This window comes from Podarcis gaigeae (assembly GCF_964106915.1).
Source record: "Podarcis gaigeae genome assembly, chromosome: 5".
NCBI lineage: Eukaryota > Metazoa > Chordata > Lepidosauria > Squamata > Lacertidae > Podarcis > Podarcis gaigeae.
Genome location: NC_139681.1, coordinates 51,237,308 through 51,256,447, shown reverse-complemented (window position 1 = coordinate 51,256,447; position 19,140 = coordinate 51,237,308). Strand labels below are relative to the sequence as shown.

The 19,140-nt window shown below is 40.5% G+C and overlaps 1 protein-coding gene across 34 annotated transcripts in view; it reads right to left on the bottom strand.

The window, feature by feature from the left end:
- Window positions 1-19,140, bottom strand: part of ABLIM1 (actin binding LIM protein 1) — a 217,240-nt gene that overhangs the window by 21,978 nt on the left and 176,122 nt on the right. For 16 of the 34 annotated variants that reach the window (XM_083741312.1, XM_083741313.1, XM_083741310.1 and 13 more), the window contains 4 exons: window positions 17,094-17,138; window positions 14,816-14,851; window positions 12,278-12,407; window positions 816-863 (listed from right to left, as the gene is read on the bottom strand). In XM_083741312.1, the coding sequence (XP_083597438.1) occupies window positions 816-863; window positions 12,278-12,407; window positions 14,816-14,851; window positions 17,094-17,138 (259 nt within the window). Of the gene's footprint in view, window positions 1-815; window positions 864-3,225; window positions 3,331-5,973; window positions 5,995-12,277; window positions 12,408-14,815; window positions 14,852-17,093; window positions 17,139-19,140 lie in introns of all 34 variants that reach the window. The other 18 variants (XM_083741303.1, XM_083741304.1, XM_083741287.1 and 15 more) reach the window with 6 other exon arrangements.

The window sequence follows — 19,140 nt, the reverse complement described above, 5'->3', positions numbered from 1 at the left end:
TTTCCCCATCATTTCTCATATTATTAAAGTGGACAGGAAAACTGATTTAAAAACCTAACTGTTCCTGTCAGAGTTTTTTAGCTAGTTATGACAGCTTCCAAGAGATATGTTGCTTTCAATATTTCCAAATATATTAGTGCGATATCTTTAAGCAAATTTGCATGTGGAATGCTGGCCTGCTAGCTGTAGAACAACCCTACATGACTGCAGCTTATATGACTGAAATAAAGGCCAATAAGACATGTACTATTCCTGTTTGCAAGCAGGGTACTACATAACAAAGTAGCCGTGATGGATTATCATATTCTGCAAAACGACATTCAAAGCAGTGAGGCATACAGTGTAAAGTAATCCTTCATCTTACACGGGTTTGGTTCCAAGCATTATGCATATGTGTGAAAATTGCATACAGTCAAACCTTGGTGCTACCCTGCAGCTAGTGCATCTGCAGCACTCCCAGAGCCGGCGCAATGAGTAGGCCTTGCCCAGCAAGCAAGACCAAGAGTTTAAAAGCACATTTTGTGCCAGGTCTGCTTGTGTTACCCTGTGCCTTGCTTGGGAGTTGCACAATTTCAACCAGCCTGCTGCCAAACACATGTAAGATGAGAGATTACTGTATCTTTCTGCCTTTCAAACACCTCTGTTTACATCAGGAAAAAAATGAAACATAAAAGGTGACAAAGCAGGCAATAATCCGCTAATGTTACAAAAAGTTAACATGAAGACAAAGCTCTGGGTAAGTCAACAGTTCAGTCATGCAGCTATTTAATATATTAAGATTGTCCCACTTTGAAAACAGAAAGAATAAGGTTTACCATGCTGTTTGTAGATAGGAGGTTTTCTATAAATATTGATGCCTTGATCTGTAAAAATAAAAAGCAGAAACATGAGACTATTTGGACATCTTCAATTAATGCTGGGAAAGAGGGAAGAAATCAAACACTAAATTGACAGGTATTCCAAACCAAGGACTTGGCACAAGTATCCAGGAAACTAATTTCAGTATCACATAAAAGAGAGAAGTATCTGATGAAAACAAAACACAAAAACAGATGGGAAAATATCACAGACAGATGGCATGAAATCTTTGACATATAGGGTTGGCAACATGGTGATGTACCTAAAGGCATGGGCCATTCAGTTTAATGTCTTAGTAGATTGTTAGTGGGATAAACATTTCACAGGAGGTGCAACTAAAAGAGATATGCCAGGGGTGGAGACAGGAGCATTCTGGCGGAAAATAGCCCCCAAATGACTACTGGGAAATTGTGCAAGAGCAGCTCAATTTCTCCTCCAACCACAGACATCACAAATAGCAATGATGTACATTTACAGTCAAGGCTTCAGAACATGTTTCATTCAGTGCAATCCTATGTATGCCTACTCATAAGTAAGTCTCATTGAGAACAGTGGGACTTGCTTTCAGATAGATGTGTGAAGGATTGCAGTGTAAATCTGCCATTTTGAAATGCAGCCATATTCTCCGTAATTCTATTGAGCCTCTGCAGTGTTTCTTACCACACTTACTGGTTTGGTGGTACAACCAACTCACACCACCACATATGTTCATATTCAGAAGCATTTTATGGCATAGAGCCTGGACTTAATACAGTATTTCTCTAGCAATGACTTAAATAGTACAGAATGTTTTCATTTATTTATTTTAAATACATGCTTGTATATACTCTCAAGGAAAAGTTCATGTTACTCTTAAATATAAAATGCACAGACACTGAAAATTAATATGACAACACAAACAAAATGGAGAGAGGATTCTTAGAAAGCTTGAGGTAGAGTCAAAATTAAATAACCCAAAAGTTATGTTCTTTGGGTTGTTTTTTTTTTAAAAAAGACTTATCTAGGGTAACTCAGTAGACAAAGAAAACAGAATGCTATATTGTAGCCTGATCCTATGTATGTTTACTCAGTAGTGCCACTGTGTTCGGTGGGATTGCAGCCTCGTAGTGGCAAGATATGTTTAATGCAGGCTAGCCCTCTTAGATGTGTAGCAGCTAATTAATGGCTAGTATATATTAGTAATGGTCCACTCTAAGCCGTAAAAAAGGGTTATGCTGTTGGTTCAGTCCCACATTTCCCACCCTATACCTTCTCTGTATGTTAAGCTGTTACAGTATGTGTGTAATCTCTTAAGAATGTCTTGGAGATCCATGGCCATGAAGGGAAATGTTATATCAGCAGCAGTAGCTCCTAAGTCTGTGGCCAAAATTTTCAGCCAGACAGCCACGTCTCTATTACTTTCAGAGAAACAACTCTAATTGACATGGAAGAGAGTGGGGCCATAATACTTTATCTCCTCAAAATACATTGGAACAAGAGATCTTTGATACAAACTAACCCCAACTCAATGTTTTGCTATATACTGAATAATGACATATCCATTGCTCGCTGAGACTGCTCAAGAAACATTAAGCCACAGCCATTGCTAGAAAATGGCTACCAGGTTATCTGCAGCATTCACAGCAGACAATACTATAAAAGCAGAGCGTAATATACACGTGGTTGAACTTTTAGCAGTATCACTGGCTCCTTCTCAGGCAGTAAAAAGTGTACAGAAGCAAAGTAAATAATGTGAAGCTTTAATGTTAAATTAATGATTTGCATCAATGAGAACTACTTCACACAGGGATCTACAGATTTAAGGCCCCAAATGAAGCCTACCAGAGGGCGCCACAGTAACAACTAGATGCAATAAGTCTGTTTAAGCAATATTATTCTTAACAGAAAGCACAGTCATTGTGCCACAAAAAATGCAAAGTGTTTGACAGTGCAATTCTAAGTATGGTTCTTCAGGTCCCATTGAGTTCCATTAGATGGGCTTCCTAGTATTTTTGTTTAGGATTGTAACCTGAATCCTGCCTCTTAAAATCATGAAAAACAGGAACTAACAAGTAAGATGTGTATGGTGCTACCAAGGAGTGGTTTGGGCCATGTACACGGTGCTCTTACCAAACTATATTGTATCCTCCCTATTCCAAAATCTCTAAGAGAAAGATTTAATTTCAACGCTTAAATCTTTCTGCAGCCAGCTTTTTCTAATTCCTCTCAAAATAAAACCAACACGCCCTGCATTTCAAAGCAGTTCATGGTATACTCCAAAAAACAAACAAACTAAACAACATGAGATAATGGAGACAAGACAAGGGTTACAAAGGCTACTGGTCTACACTATGACAGGACACCAAGACATACATTGCCAGCTCCTACCTGGAACATGGAAATGTTTAGGGGCCTGAGCGTAAGTTGGTGTTAGAGGGCGGCTGTCTGGCCGGTAAGGGGCAGGGGAGTTCCGACCGCTGGACGGCTCATTGCCTCCAATGAGGAGAATGGGGAAACAGAAACAAAAACAAAAACAGCAGTAAAGAAGCAGGCATAATTCAAAAACCCAACCAAAAGAGGGTGGAAAAGGAAAACCAGGGAGGAAACGAACAAAAAATATATGTAGTTGGTAGTCAGGAAATATGGCTAGCATTGGAAGGCACTGCTAGTCTGTGCTAAGAGAGACATTCACATCAGGCTGGAAATCAGGCAGCTTGCATCCTCTCATTTGTACATTCCAACAGCATGCGCGAGGAAGAATGCAGTCAAATTAAATGGACAAGCCGTGGAGCGGAATGGGAAGTTACGTGGTAATGATTTAATATCAGCCAGGGTTCACACTTTCAGTTGAAGAGTCATGGCATTTGGCAAAGTCATTGCTAGGCAAACCCCAAGTCAAATTATCTGCACCCTTAGAAGAGAATCATTCATTTCAAATGATCATACATGTACGAGAAGGAGAAAAGCTTCAGATTAATTATTCTGGTTTGCTCTTTCTTTGATTGATCAAACTAGCATAAATAAATAACTACACTCCCTTTTCTCTAGGGTCTTGTTTTTCATCTCATCTCCAGGAAATTATCTTATGGTAGGTATGATGAGCCTGTGGCCCTCGCAATGAGGCTGAACTCTAACTCCTGTCAGCAGGTCCATACGGAACTTGTCTGGGGCCAGGGGCTGGAGTCTTGTTAGAATAAAGTTATAAACTCAAACAGCGCAAGTCCAGCTCCCCCAGCCAGATTAGCACTCTAAAGGTCCAGGACAAATGTACCTGGCTGCCTTCCCCTCCACATGGGCCTGCCTGTGAGTCCAGGGCAGCATGGCCAATTGTCAGGGATGACAGGAGTTGTAATCCAACAACTGCTAGAGGGTGGGGAGGGGGCACATGGGGAGCTGTTCTATTGACACTTTCCCACATTTTCATTCATGAACAGAAGCAGTCAAAGTATGTTTTCCCTTCAATGCCAACTGCACATCCAGTGATACATAGTGATTAAGTGAGTGACTGAAAGTTTGGACTGGAGATTCCTTCTTATCAACAGGGAGACCAATGCATTGTCGTATAAACTCCAATTGTGTGCAATACAGCTGCACACATAGGTGTTTTATGTTCGCATGGAAGGGACAACGTATAAAACCTGTCCAAGCTTTTCAAGCTTGAACTATGTCAACGGGACTCTGAATCACTTTATCTCATGTATATGTCCTATGTTGTTAGCCTGCTATTCAACCCAAAGGGTTTTCAGAGCAGCTCACAAATGAAGAGGATTAGAAACAGTCAACTAAAACAAATACAGCAATTATAAAACCAGTGTAACAGCGGAAGCCAATATTAAAAGTAGATTAAAAAGAGCTAAGCAAGATTAAAACCATTATTCAAATGGTATCTAAAACGCCTAGACAACTAAAACAGTCTACAAGTGGCACCGTAAGGTAATAGAGACAACACCAGGTGAGCCTCCCTGGAAAGGTCCTGTGTCTCCTATTGAGTGGCACTCTCTGATACAGTTTTCTGATGTGCAAACTGTTCCTTTAAAAACCTGGGAGTGGGTTATCAATATGCTGAAGGGAGGGAATCCAATTCATTCAGTTCATAGATTACTCAACTCATCCCAAAAGCTCAGGATCAGTAAGAACTTAGTTTATGTCTATCCTCATCCATGTGGCTTTTCAAAGACACTAGCGATCAGTTAGTATCAGTGCTAAAAAAATGTGAATGACTGCTTGGAGAGAGACATATATTTTCTGTAGAATATGTATTTATTAGAAAATAAACATTAAATCAATTGATGTGGTGTATTTACAGTGGGTTATGGTAACCTCTTTATTTGCTCTCAGGAGCTGGAGGGAAATTAATCGTTCATTTAACAGGACATACGTGAAAGCAAGTCAAACAACTTGAAACTGTCTCTGCATGGCAGCTCTTCTACATATCATGCATGTGTGGCAGTGGTGAGGAGAGAAAACGGACAGTGGAAACCAGTCCTCATGGAGTGGCTGCTATGTAGCTTCAAGTGGCGTCCATGTGGCTTTTATGCTATGCTAACTTTGTTTGTTCAAGGCAACATTTTACAGTACAAAATTGGGATGCACCACCATGTGGTTCTCAACCTGCTAGAAATCTCCTCCAAACATGGACATTAAACTTTTTTAAAAAGAGGAATTGGTTATCAGCTTTTCATCACACTTTTTAACCTCTGTTTGGCTCTCTAGTAAATTTGCATTGAAATGCTATTTACAGAAAGCTGAAGGGTGACAGTAATCTCTACTGACAAGCATTAAGTTAAATGGAAAGAACACAGGACCCTTGATATTCTGGTCAAACAGCCCTGTGCTACAGACTGAGCCACAGATTTACACATCTGTGAATAGAGGCCAATATGCTCATATTGGCCTCTATTCACAGATGTGTAAATCTGTGGCTCAGTCTGTAGCACAGGGCTGTTTGACCAGAATATCAAGGCTGAATTGTGCCTAACATGTTGTTAGCTAAAGCAGTAAAATGTAACTGTTAGAATGACACTTGGAAGGAAGGAAGCATTAGCAAAGAGGGAGTGAACATGGGTAAGAACAACAACACAAAGTCCCTCTGGGTATTGGAGAGGGGTGTCACAAGAGAGCTGAGATATGGCATACCTATGTAGAATGGAGCCGCATCTGAGAAAAGAAAAGGAAAAAAGTCATGTACAGAAATGAGGATAAAACAAATGGGAGAACAGAGCTGAATGCGTTCATGAGAACCATGGTGGTACTTTTCAACTAAAAAAGGAGAAAAAACATATGGCTATGTAAGCACATGTAAATAAAGGGTGGGGGAGTGCAGAAAGCAGTCATGGGAAGCACAGTGCTACTTTTTGGTGCTCAATCCAGCAGATAAGCTTATCAATAATTTTTAAGAGAAATTGTCAATTGGTGCATGTGGGGAGAGGTAATAACTAAGACTGCAGCTGTAGAGGGGAAATCTTAACCCTTCCCCTCTCACATGCTCCTGTCTACTGCTTTTCCTTCTCACATCTGGGGTTTTTTTATCCATGTGACTGACAATCAATTGTTATATAAGGATTTGAATTCTCTCCCCATCCTACTTGTGAAACTCCCTATACCTATAATGCAGTGGCAATTTTGGGAGATGAGGTAGGGAGGGGGTGATTGCTTAGTTTTGTTCTTGTTTTTATTATGCATTTTGTGTTTTCATCTTGTACTTTTATGCTGTTAACCGCCCTGAGATCTTCAAATGAAGGGAATATACAAACTTAATAAACAATAAAACAAATAAGTTTTATTACTAACCAACCTTGCTGGGTCATCTTAAGGGTGATTGATATAATGTATGTGATCCAAACCCCATGAAAGCAAAATACATTCATGCAGGGGGGTTTTTACCTATCCACCCTACTTGAAACATGCCATTTCTAAACACTTCAAAGCCAAAACTTTCAAAGAAGATGAACTCTCCCCTCCAGAATGTCACAATCAGATTAATATACAATCAATCATTACCTTAGGTCCATTTAATTACTGATTTATTCAATATTGCCAATTGCAATTTAAAATGGCTGAGAATCTAGCACAAATCACCTTAGCATACATCTGGATGGTAGCTTCCTGTAATCTCATGTCCCAGTTTGGCATCACAAGTACGTGGGAAGAACTCCTAGAAAGAGAAGCACCTTTCTTCCTGGGAGATGCTGTATGAACATTGTGAAGGCATCTGAGCACACAGCAGAGCCTGTGCTGGTTCCATAATTGCCACCATTAACTTTGTGCAGAAGTGGGGAAGCCCAGCATGGCCTTAAGCTATTGCTGAGTGTGGACTGCAGATATCAAAACATCACCCCTAGGCACATGCACACATAGTCATGCTGGCACTTTCGCATGGAAGTATATACCATATCTTTATTGTACAAGATACAATTAATTGCCCTTCTGTTTTTCCCGATTTTGTCATTTGAATGGACAAAGCAGGACACAAATTTGAGTTACACATGAAAATCTTTATTTCAGAAACTGGTAACTATGAGCTGAACCTCAGTGAAGGTTTGCCATGTGAAATCTAAAGGAGCCACTAGCTCTACTGTGATATGAGAGAGAATGGGAATGCCTTGAGAAAGGAGGAGGATGCTACAGTAGGTCTGCAGCATGGAAATGTTGAACTGGAGTTTATGGATCAAGTACATGCAAGCATGAATTGTGCCTCTGTTTTTAAGGGACCCCATGTGTAAAGGATGAAGTGAGTTTTGCTATGGTGAGGATTAAAACAAACTGGAACAAAAAGGTTGTAAAGTGTCTCTTATTACTGGAGAGAGGAGGAAGTTAAGAACTATTATCATTTCCGATAATGGCCCATGAAAACCATGCAATCTATTTAACATCCATATTACTTTAGTTCAGGACACTGAAATGTGTAGTATAACTTGAGCATAAATCTTCCTGGCTTTTAGCAATTCACCTAATCTACTGCTGCTCACATCAGCTCCTGAGTGAGTGATTCAGGAGGAGTTGAAAATTATTTAGGGCACATTGGGAACAAGGAGGGATGGATACCAGGAGGAAAATGGGTAGACAAAGTGGCAGGATACAACAAAACCAAAACACCAAACCGGCTTGCAAATATAAATGATAATTTTACTTAGTTCAAAAAATTAAAGTGCAACGTGCATATCAAAGCCTGGAGATCTACATATGGCTATGTGAAGAACCCTTTCTTGCAAACATTCTCACTTACAGGACTTTGTGCTTCCAGTAGATAACTAACTGTAGAACAATTCACTTGTTTCAACTGTGCTATGACACTATTACTTACTATATACATTATTGGCAGAGTTGTGCGACTAGTTGTCTGTATGTCTATAAGTATCTCCAGGCTTTAATATGCACATTGCACTCTAATTTGTTGAACTAAATAAAATTGTCCTTTATATTTGCAAGCCGGTTTGGTGTTTTGGTTTTGTTGTATTACAATCATTATAACACCTGATACATTTTGTATACAAAGTGGTAGGATAGTCATCATGGAGGATCAATATACTGGCAGGAAGATGGAGCAAGCTACTTGGAACAGGTAGGGAATTTTAAGGGAATTTTAAGAGTTACATAGTGTGACGGTATGAAAAGCAAGCTAAACTATGAAGATAGTTTTTAAGAGAGATGAATCTTAGCTTTGGAATATAAGTAGTGATTGCACCATGTCACTCCAGACAAGAAAAATGTTATATGAATGCACCCTCACATGGTGGTTTGCCCAGTGGTAGAGGCACATGCTTTGCTTGTGATAACTCCCAGTATCACTTGCTGGCATTTCCAGGTAGGGCTAGGTAAGCTTCCTGTCTGAAACTGTAGAAAGCCACCGCCAATAAGTGTAGATATGCTATAAGGAAGCTTCCTGCATTCCTAAGACAGGAGCTAGGATTTGTTATATTAGAGCAAGCCGTGTTGTTCAACGCTGGGGTTTGCCAGTGTATGAGCTAGTAAAATGACCTGAATCTGGCCTTAGATTTGAGGGAAGGAGGCTCTGCTAGAAGGCATTGTAAGTGAAAAATGTCTCTGTGCGAAGCTCAACAGACATGGCGTTATTTGTGTTGGAAGTTGAAGCATGGGGAGAGGTGCTACTGGAGACCTTACAGAAAATGTAGGACATGCCAATGTGTTTGAAGAGCGAGATTCAGAGTTATGGCAATTCCAGAGTTACGTTTCCAAGGCAGCAAAATTCTGTCCCCTTGCTGTTCAAAGAGCCACACTTTCCTAAAACATAAGAAATGGAGCACTTCACCTAAGGAGACCCTTAGAAAGGACATACTTCCTCGAAGATGGAGAAGGTATGTCAGGTCTAACACAGTCATTATGACGCAGGTCTGAGGCATGCCGGGTGTCACACAGCTGATAGCCACTTGATGGAGATGTGCCTTATTAGCTTTCCTTGAATGCTAATAAATCTCCAGTCTGTCTGACACTAGCTTGAATGGCCTGTCTCCTTACCTTTGACATGGGGGATGAAGTGGTGTCGGAAAGGGGAGTAGGGGCGGGAGTCATTGTGGGTGGAGATGGGACTGCTAGTGCGCAGGTGGGCTAACCGCTGCACACCGTTAGACTGCAGCTCTGCAGCGGCAAGAAATCGTAAGGCAAGACAAAATGGAAACAAAGAAAAGAGAACACAAAATAAGACAGAAGCAGGGCCAGTGGCTGGAGGCGGGGAGAGAACAGAGGGAGAAAAGCACTAAAGAAACTAGGAAGAAATAAGATTACACAAATATTAGGAAAAGTCATAGGAAGAAGGTGAAAACTCAAGATTGCCACTGGATACTTCCTTAGTCCAGGCTTAAATTAGTACCCTCTCTGTATAGCAAAAAATAACTATTATTCATGCATCACACACCCTGAACCCAAATGAGTTTCAGAAGCAGCAGCTGTCTGGGTGACAACCTGACCAAACAATGCCAAAACAGGGGTACAAAGTCCTTTTTAAAATTGTTTTAAGAAATTCTGGAAGAAGAGTTTAGTCATTTCACTAAGAACACTAGGAACACCTTGGGGGCCTTATGATGAAAGTTTTTAATATAATATAGATAATGGAAGAGAGCCATTTTTGAATAGAATATTCTAATCAATGTAGCCTTTCATGCGGTTTATCAATGAGGGAATTTTCAAAAAGTGCCTTTAGGTCACTTTCAAAATCATTCTGGAAATTTTGAGGTCTGGGGTTACAAGAAATCTGCAAATATCTGCTATTATGTGAATAACGGTGTTCCTTGTCCAACTTTAGGAAAAAAATTCCCAGTCATTTCAAAATATAATGCTGGTTGTTTCCCCAGTAATTTGAACTGCTCTCAGAAACCATTTTATTTCCTGCATTTATTTAAATACACAATGCTAGAAAGCTATTCAAAATATCAGCAAAGCAAACTGAATCATTGTCTCAATCTTAATAAATCTCACAAATACGATTTTGAGAAATGGCATGTCCTACATCTTATCATATTTCACATTCTTAAGTTAGTTAAATCATGGTTTAAAGGAAACACTGTACCATTCTAATTACAATTACAGGATTAAAAGTGTTGAAATACTAAATTCTGTTCATAGATTATGTTCACAGATTCACATACTAAGAGTTGTCATATAGAACCTTCCTGAAATGGAATCAGTTGGAGATTAACAACTATATTTTATTGCTTTTGACTATATTATACTGACAGATCAGTACACCTAACGCCAAAATGCAGGTGGTTAAAAATGGAAGTGATAGCTTCTGATCTTTTCCTTGAGGCCATACCAGAGAAGGAAAGAGGAGTGGCTCATTCATTTGTCCTTAATTATTGTTGAGCGTTATGTCCGAATGAGGCCAATGCCATCTTGGATCATCATTTCCCACAGAAATAAAAACAACTAGCCATTGTTCTCTGTCAAACTCTTAAGAAAGCCTGGATTTGTTTATCATCTAGCATATATGGAGCTATAATCACAAGAAGCAGAAATGTGAAGCCTTTTCATAGATTCCAATAGATTCAGTTGGCTCAACCATGTATATCTTGAATAATTCATCATCATCTTGTCAGTGCTATATGATAAACCAAATTTCATTTGTGCCTTTTAAATGAAAAACCTCTTCAACATTTTAAGCTTACCATCATCATATGAACGCACCCAAACCTGATACTAATAAATTCCTTTGTGAAAAACATGCATCTAGACATTTGCTTCACCTGCTTTTGGATAAGGTAGCTATGCAATTCTCCCTAACCTGAATCCCAAACCCTAGTTTTGGGGTTCCATGCCGTTTCTAGAGTAAGGCTAACCAATTTTAATTTCCAGATTTTGCTCACAATGCTACCCATGAGCAGTTTATTTAGGAAGGTACGTTTTAAAGGCAAGACTTCAAAGAAAAATACAGCTTAATGCACATCTCTGAAGTAGAAATTTCACTGTTTTCTGCATGCAACTTTAACAGATTAACTGGTTTACAATTTGTAGACCTTAATGGCTAGCTAGGAGTGAATGCAGGCACAACATTTTAAGAGCTGTGGGTGCTACCCTGCAAAGTTATTCACAGTGACCAGCTGATAGTTAGCTTTCCTCAGCAGGATAAAGCTCTGAAAAGAACAATTCTGCCAGTTTGAGGCTATATTTAGCTATTCACAGGGCTGGCCCCTGTGATGCCACCAAGAAATCTCTTCCTGCCTCAAACACTCAGAAGAGATTTATGTTTTATAAGCTTAAGTTTTCTTTAAAATAATTAAGAAGGCACAAATTAAATGTTGTTTTTTTAAAGGAAGACATAAGTGGGGAGGCAAGCCTAACAACTGAGCCAGCATTTGATTCACTAGTGTGTACAGTGGACATTTCAGATGTGAAAGCAGGAAAGAAGGAAGGAAGGAAGGAAGGAAGGAAGGAAGGAAGGAAGGAAGGAAGGAAGGGAGGGCTGTGGAATTTGCATTTAACTTTTAAAACTTTTTTATGTCTGTGTTCACACTAAGATTTTAAATAAAGAATTTTCCTGTTTTTAAAGATGGCCTTCCATTTCAACATCAAAGCAAAGAGGTCATGTGGACTGCGAGGTTTGATTATCAGGAGTATTCCACAGTCTGAAACCAAAGACTCATTAAAAAGGTCCCTATAGCATGATATTCAACATTACTTGCCACTTATAAAAGAAATGATAAGCAACCAATTTAATTTCCCAATAGTAATAGCTTTATCCTAACACTCAAACATTCCCCCTAACAACAAGACTCACTGCAGGAAATTGTGTGCTTTTCTCTAATTGGCATAGATTCTAGGCAGCTTAATTAAAAATAGCAAAAAGTGAAAAGGAAGGGGGAAGAGAACCAAACCGTATGCAAGAAGTCATGTAATACTAAAGTGTCAGATTCCTTTTCTATACAATTCTATGACATAAAGAAGCTAAGATTCTGTGGCTTGGCCACTTGCCTACATTGGGCCTTACCAGGTCTGTGAAAATGTTGTGGTGAACGTGACATTGTGGGAGTGTAGCTGTGACGGCTGTACACAGGAGAACCAATGGACCCCTGGCTGGTAGACCGGTGTATCATCCGATCCCGAAGATCCTGATATCCCTGAGGTAAAAAAATATTTTACATATATATTATAATATTCAGGGTTATAATGGTTAAAGATACTGCTAAAATGTTTTTCCAGAGTAACTCACTGCTTCAGTTCCTTGACACTTGGAGACAAACTAGATGTTACAAAAAAGCATTTCCCTCATAACATGGAAGCTGACACTTAAGAGAGTTGGGAGCCGTTTAAAAAATATTAGCCTGTCCAAAAAGTCTATCATTGAAACACTGAACATGGAAGACCCAAAAATTCCAGAGGCTTCATACTAGCATGAAGATGGGGCTCCTGAATTCACCTTACCCCACCTTAACCCTTCCAAGATTTGCTATACATTACTGGGTAAGGTAATATAGGGACCTGGGTGGTGCTGTGGATCTCTCAGCGGCGTTTGATACCATCGACCATAACATCCTTCTGGACCGTCTTGAGGGGCTGGGAGCTGGGGGCACTGTCATACAGTGGTTCCGCTCCTTCCTCCTGGGCCGTGTTCAGAAAGTGGTGGTGGGAGATGATTGTTCAGACCCCTGGGCTCTCACTTGTGGGGTGCCTCAGGGTTCTGTCCTCTCCCCCATGCTTTTCAACATCTACATGCAGCTGCTGGGAGAGATCATCAGGGGGTTTGGGCTGGGTGTTCATCAGTATGCGGATGATACCCAGCTCTACCTCTCTCTCAAATCAGAACCAGTGAAGGTGGTGACGGTCCTTTGTGAGTGTCTGGAGGCGGTTGGAGGATGGATGGCGGCTAACAGATTGAGATTGAATTCTGACAAGACAGAAGTACTGTTTCTGGGGGACAGGAGGCGGGCAGGTGTGGAGGACTCCCTGGTCCTGAATGGGGTACCTGTGCCCCTGAAGGACCAGGTGCGCAGCCTGGGAGTCATTTTGGACTCACAGCTGTCCATGGAGGCACAGGTTAAATCCGTGTCCAGGGCAGCTGTGTACCAGCTCCATCTGGTACACAGGCTGAGGCCCTATCTGCCTGTGGACTGCCTCGCCAGAGTGGTGCATGCTCTGGTTATCTCCCGCTTGGACTACTGCAATGCACTCTACGTGGGGCTACCTTTGAAGGTGACCCGGAAACTACAACTAATCCAGAACGCAGCAGCCAGACTGGTGACAGGGAGCGGCCGCCGAGACCATATAACACCGGTCTTGAAAGACCTACATTGGCTCCCAGTACGTTTCCGAGCACAATTCAAAGTGTTGGTGCTGACCTTTAAAGCCCTAAACGGCCTCGGTCCAGTATACCTGAAGGAGCGTCTCCACCCCCATCGTTCTACCCGGACACTGAGGTCCAGCACCGAGGGCCTTCTGGCGGTTCCCTCACTGCGAGAAGTCAAGTTACAGGGAACCAGGCAGAGGGCCTTCTCGGTAGTGGCGCCCTCCCTGTGGAATGCCCTCCCACCAGATGTCAAAGAGAACAACAACTACCAGACTTTTAGAAGACATCTGAAGGCAGCCCTGTTTAGGGATGCTTTTAATGTTTGATGTATCATAGTATTTTAATATTCTTTTGGAAGCCGCCCAGAGTGGCTGGGGAGGCCCAGCCAGATGGGCGGGGTATAAATAATAAATTATTATTATTATTATTATTATTATTATTATTATTATTATTATACCACAGAGCCTAGGACTTGCCAGTCAGAAGGTCGGCGGTTCGAATCCCCACGATGGGGTGAGCTCCCGTTGCTCAGTCCCTGCTCCTGCCAACCTGGCAGTTCGAAAGCACGTCAAGTGCAAGTAGATAAATAGGTACTGCTCCGGCAACGGCATTTCCGTGCGCTGCTCTGGTTCACCAGAAGTGGCTTAGTCATGCTGGCCACATGTACGCCGGCTCCCTTGGCCAGTAAAGCGAGATGAGCGCCGCAACCCCAGAGTCAGTCAGGACTGGACCTAATGGTCAGGGGTCCCTTTACCTTTACATTTACCTTTACCTTACTGGGTAAGGATGTTGAATAGTTTGTTCCATTCATTCCCAACTGTCATACAGAAGGAACCCTGCATATATGATTGCATTGCTTACCAGCTCCAACTATTCAGTTTGTTTCCACTACTTAACAACAGTTACTGATCCTGCTCCCTGCTCACTTCTTCACCTTTGACCTCTGAAATTTCAGTGCCCCAGTTATGTAACCATACTGCCCCTGAGTCTTTTGATTTTTTTAAAGCAAAACCCAAGCTTGCCATTATGAGATGAGATTGATTGCATTGAGGGCAATAAGCTAAATAAATGCCATGTGCATTTTGTTGCTGAATTGCATTCAGCACAGTGGACTGCATAGTCACAGAATGGCAGCTTACAAGAAGGCAGCACGCAACAAGCAATAATACTATTTTACTGGTAGTCATATTATTATTATCATCATCATTGTACAATGGAGGGCACAGCTTCCATTGAACTTACTTCTGCAGATGGAGTTGGAGAGAGTGTCCTTGGAGACTGCAAGACATGGAAGAAAGGAAATTATAGATAGAGGATTACTCCCAATGTGTCACAAATCCATTAGTAGTTGTCATTTCAGGTGTGTTATTTATTTAAAAATATTTCTGAACCACTTAATATTCAAAGAAACCCTCCACGTTGTGTACAAACAATGCAAATCAGTGTAAAAACAATAAAACTACATCATAGAAACAGAAATCCAGTGGTACAGGGCCTGAGTTGATAGATTAGGGGAAGCTTGCCAAAAAAAGTATGCCTTTAACAAGACAATCAAGGGAAATTGCTGTGATGCTTGATGTAGGGCAAAGAGAAGGGCACGTCAATGTGCAAGGGAAACAGCAGAAAATGCCTGTTTTCAATTTACCCACTCTGATATCCTGTAGAGTGCTGATCTATATGATCTTACAGGTTCATGCCGGGTCAGGTGGTCTTTCAGGTAACCTGACCCCAAACTGTTCCGTCATCAAGGTGACAATATGCCTACTCATATCCAGATTTAGGAAACTGCTTGAGTTTCAAGCAACCTCCACATATGCTTAATTTAATCAAATATTCTACAAGAGCAACCTATAACAAATGATTCCTCTGGTAACACTACCTGCAAAGCTGGCAATCACAAGTGTGATTAATTTGACACCTACCATAGTTGGACAGAAAGCTTTCACAGTGGTGATCCCTGTATTAAGTATCTCATTGGCTCAGGGGTTTGAATGACACCAAGCATTCAAGTTTCCAGATGACTTTTACAGGGGGGTGCCATTTATTTATTTATTTTATGATCCTTGGCACTGAAGGCAGGTTGGCTGCATCTGGTAAACCTTGTCCAGATAAAACTCGGGGGGTTTTATTATAGCAGAAGTGGGAACCTTCGGCTTTCCAAATGTTGCTGAACTACAAGTGACATCAGCCCTAGCAAGCTGATATGATGATGGAGGTTGTAGTTTAGTAACATGTAGAGAGCCAAAGGTTCCCCATACTTGTTATGCAGAAAGAACAGAATTTTGTGTAACGTAAAGAAGTAGAAAAATTATCCATCCTTTCTCTGATATCTGCTATTTGAAGATCTCTTATCATGTTAAAGCAAACTTCTGTAAGGTGCATTGCCACAAGCTGAATCATGTCCTTTCAGGCCCAGGATGTAGGATCAGTATATGTAGTATGCTTGCATCCCATCATTATTCAAACAACCAATTTTAACCTCACAGTTGCCACCATTTATGATGTATGCTAGGCTAAGCAATAATAACTAATAACACTCTCCATAGCTGAACAGGGATTTTAATCCACACCGAAGCCCAACACTTCAGCCATTGTACCACATGGGTTCTTGAACATATCTTGGATGGTCTGGGATTGTGGTTGTTATATAAGTTGTTATATACTTGCTGCATCACACACAGAGAGAGAGAGAGTCCAAAGGATGCACCCAAAAGCACTGTGACAAGAAGAAAAATAGCAACAAGCTCTGTACCACAAGCACTTGTGCAAGAGTTTTGAAAATCCTGTTAGAGATGGGTCTGCTTGGTAGCAGTTCTCATTCTTTATTGCTTAGGAGAAGCTACAGCCTTTTGCCAAGCAGACGAACATATGTGGGTTTAGCTTCATTTTTTGTATGCAGCGCTCTAACTTAGGCTTGCACAATTTGTGACCTACCAGCCTGAATGCAGTCCACCAGCCAAGAGGGGCTCAACAAACCTTTTGGTTCCCTACCCGCCTGGTATTGCAAGGGAGTGCAAGTATCTAGTAGGTCGCAAATCATGCCTTACTGGCTGTGTTTTAGCTTGGTGGGTCACAAGTTGTACAGGCTTGCTCTAGCATTAAAGATTCCTTCTCTGAAGATGACTTCATATATGGAAGAGCTTTTTTGGATCTAACCCCATATCAACTATGCCATTGTTCAATCCAGTCTCCATGGTTACATAGTGGCTTGGTACATCTAGCGATGCGGAAATCACAATGCTATTCCAGATCATCTTTTGTCAGCTGGGTCATGTGAATCTGCCATGAAATAAAAGTGCTAAATTCCAATAATGTGTCATGATGTAGAAATCAAACATATTCAGGACTTGTCCAACAATCTCTTATTCAACCTTACGGACAAACACAGGATAATTCAATGACTGAAAGTGAGGCATCAAAGAAACTGTCTTCCTTTCAAGCCAACTTTAGCTTTGCATGTTGTTATACCACCACCAAGTCACCTCTGTGGAGTTTGTACTGTCTTTTTCTTTCAACTTACACTTTCATCGTGCACAGGAGAACTGCCATATCTTGAACTCTGAGTCTGTTAAGGAAAGTTTGGGTTCATCATTCTTTTTTGTAAATTCTAAAAAGTTTTTATCAGAACATAATGCAGAGCAAAGCCTAGAAATTACTAATCTCAGGTGCAGCAAGGTAGCAAAAGGAAATACTCAGGTGGAATCCAGTGAAAGTGGAATTTCAGGTTGTAAATTAATAGTCTGGGGCCTGACCCAGATGGATCATTTGGTCCATTTTTCTAGTGCTGGCAGTCTATAAAACCATTTTTTATGCGTTTTGATTACTGAGTCTTAGTTCTCTATGTTTCTACAGTGGTGAAGGGTTTTACACCAAAATTCAAGCCGCATTTAGACTATCATATATCAGCTTAATAAATTGAGATAGTAATAAGCCTCTTGGCCAATTCTGGTGGAATCTATACACATATAAAAACCATTCTGAAAATGTGTTTTTAAAAATACATTGACTTTTCCATGAGACTCACCATTGCCATCTAGTGTCACATTGTATATTCCACTTAAAACGTTTTATTTGCAGCTGTATAGCTGAGTCCTCTGTCTTTTGCACGAATGAGCAAGAGGTCTTCCATTAACTATAGCCTCTTGTTTCATCTGTATTGGGATACTATGCTTAACAGTGTCAGAACAAGCCAAGGTGTTAAGTGATGTTTGATGTTGGCTAAATATCCATCCTATCTTTTTCTGAAACTGTTAACTGTAGTTTCCAGATTTGAATGAAACAGGAAAATAAAGTTAAAGCAAAGAGATCACATGTGTAGCCAAGAGGCTTGTTCATATCTCCATTTATTAAGCCAAGATATGATTGTTCAGACAGAGCCAGTGTATGTTATGTCCAAGACAGTGTATCTGGGCTCCTTTGGAAGAGCGAAATATAAATCTAATAAATTGAAAAAAGAAAGATAACTAGCCTCCAACTTTGTGGGCTAGAAGACATTTTCCTGAGAAAACAAAGTAATACTGTTGCACTATTACAAGGTGTATCCACTGTAGTAGGTATTCCACTGATAAAAGGCACTCTTATTGCCATTTTAAAACATTCCTGTTAACCTAGGCATTTGATGGCTGAAATATATTGTTCCTAGAAACCTTGACGTTATTTAGTTGTGCACAGTTGTCTGTTCTTTAATTTTTTTATAAAAAAAAATATTGTTTTTGTTGTTTTGATGTTTGCTTCCCTGAGTGAAATTTATGATTTAATAAATACATAAAACAAGGACAGGAACAGAAAGTGCATTATATGTGTGTGCCTTGCAACAGCACCCACAAAGTGAAGCCTATGGGTCTGGTTTGTGTAACAGGCATGATGGCCTCAGATGCTTCAACACTTTCCATATCCATTGTGACGTCAATAACGGCGATATTATTACTTTAAAGGGAAGCAAGGCAGGACTGAATTCCAAAGAGCTCTAATAAGATTTTAGCTCATGATGGATACAAATACTCAGTCATAATGTTATACAAACTCTGAAGGAATGGAGCTCCAGGAAAAACTCTAGCTAAGAAGCCACAGAACTAGTTCCATGATTGGTATAACTCACCTGACCATTAAAAACAGACCAGAGAATGTAGATCTGGAGCCAAAGTATGTCTCAAGGAAGAACTAGGAGAACTGTTAAATTATTAATCCACCTAAGTATGTTCCTGGTTCAAAACCAGCCGATGACCATGTTAGTCATGTGATATCCATGCTACCATTAGCATAAAACAACTACTATGCAAGTTAATAACAGAAAGAAGCCAAAAACTATTTACTGTTACTATTTACATTGCTTCCTAGCAGGATCTACTATCATGACACACATTAAACACACTAAGTATGTTTTCTGTGCTCCATTGCTGGGTAAGTGATTCTATGCAATCAGCAATCAGATTATACAAAAAGGCATTGCTCCATAAAAAGCAAGGATTAAGCAAGGCAGAAGCAGAAGATAGCTAGAGGTCCTTAGAAAGCAATGCAGCCAAAACAACATTCCTGAAGGAAAGTGAACAATGATTAAATGCATCACA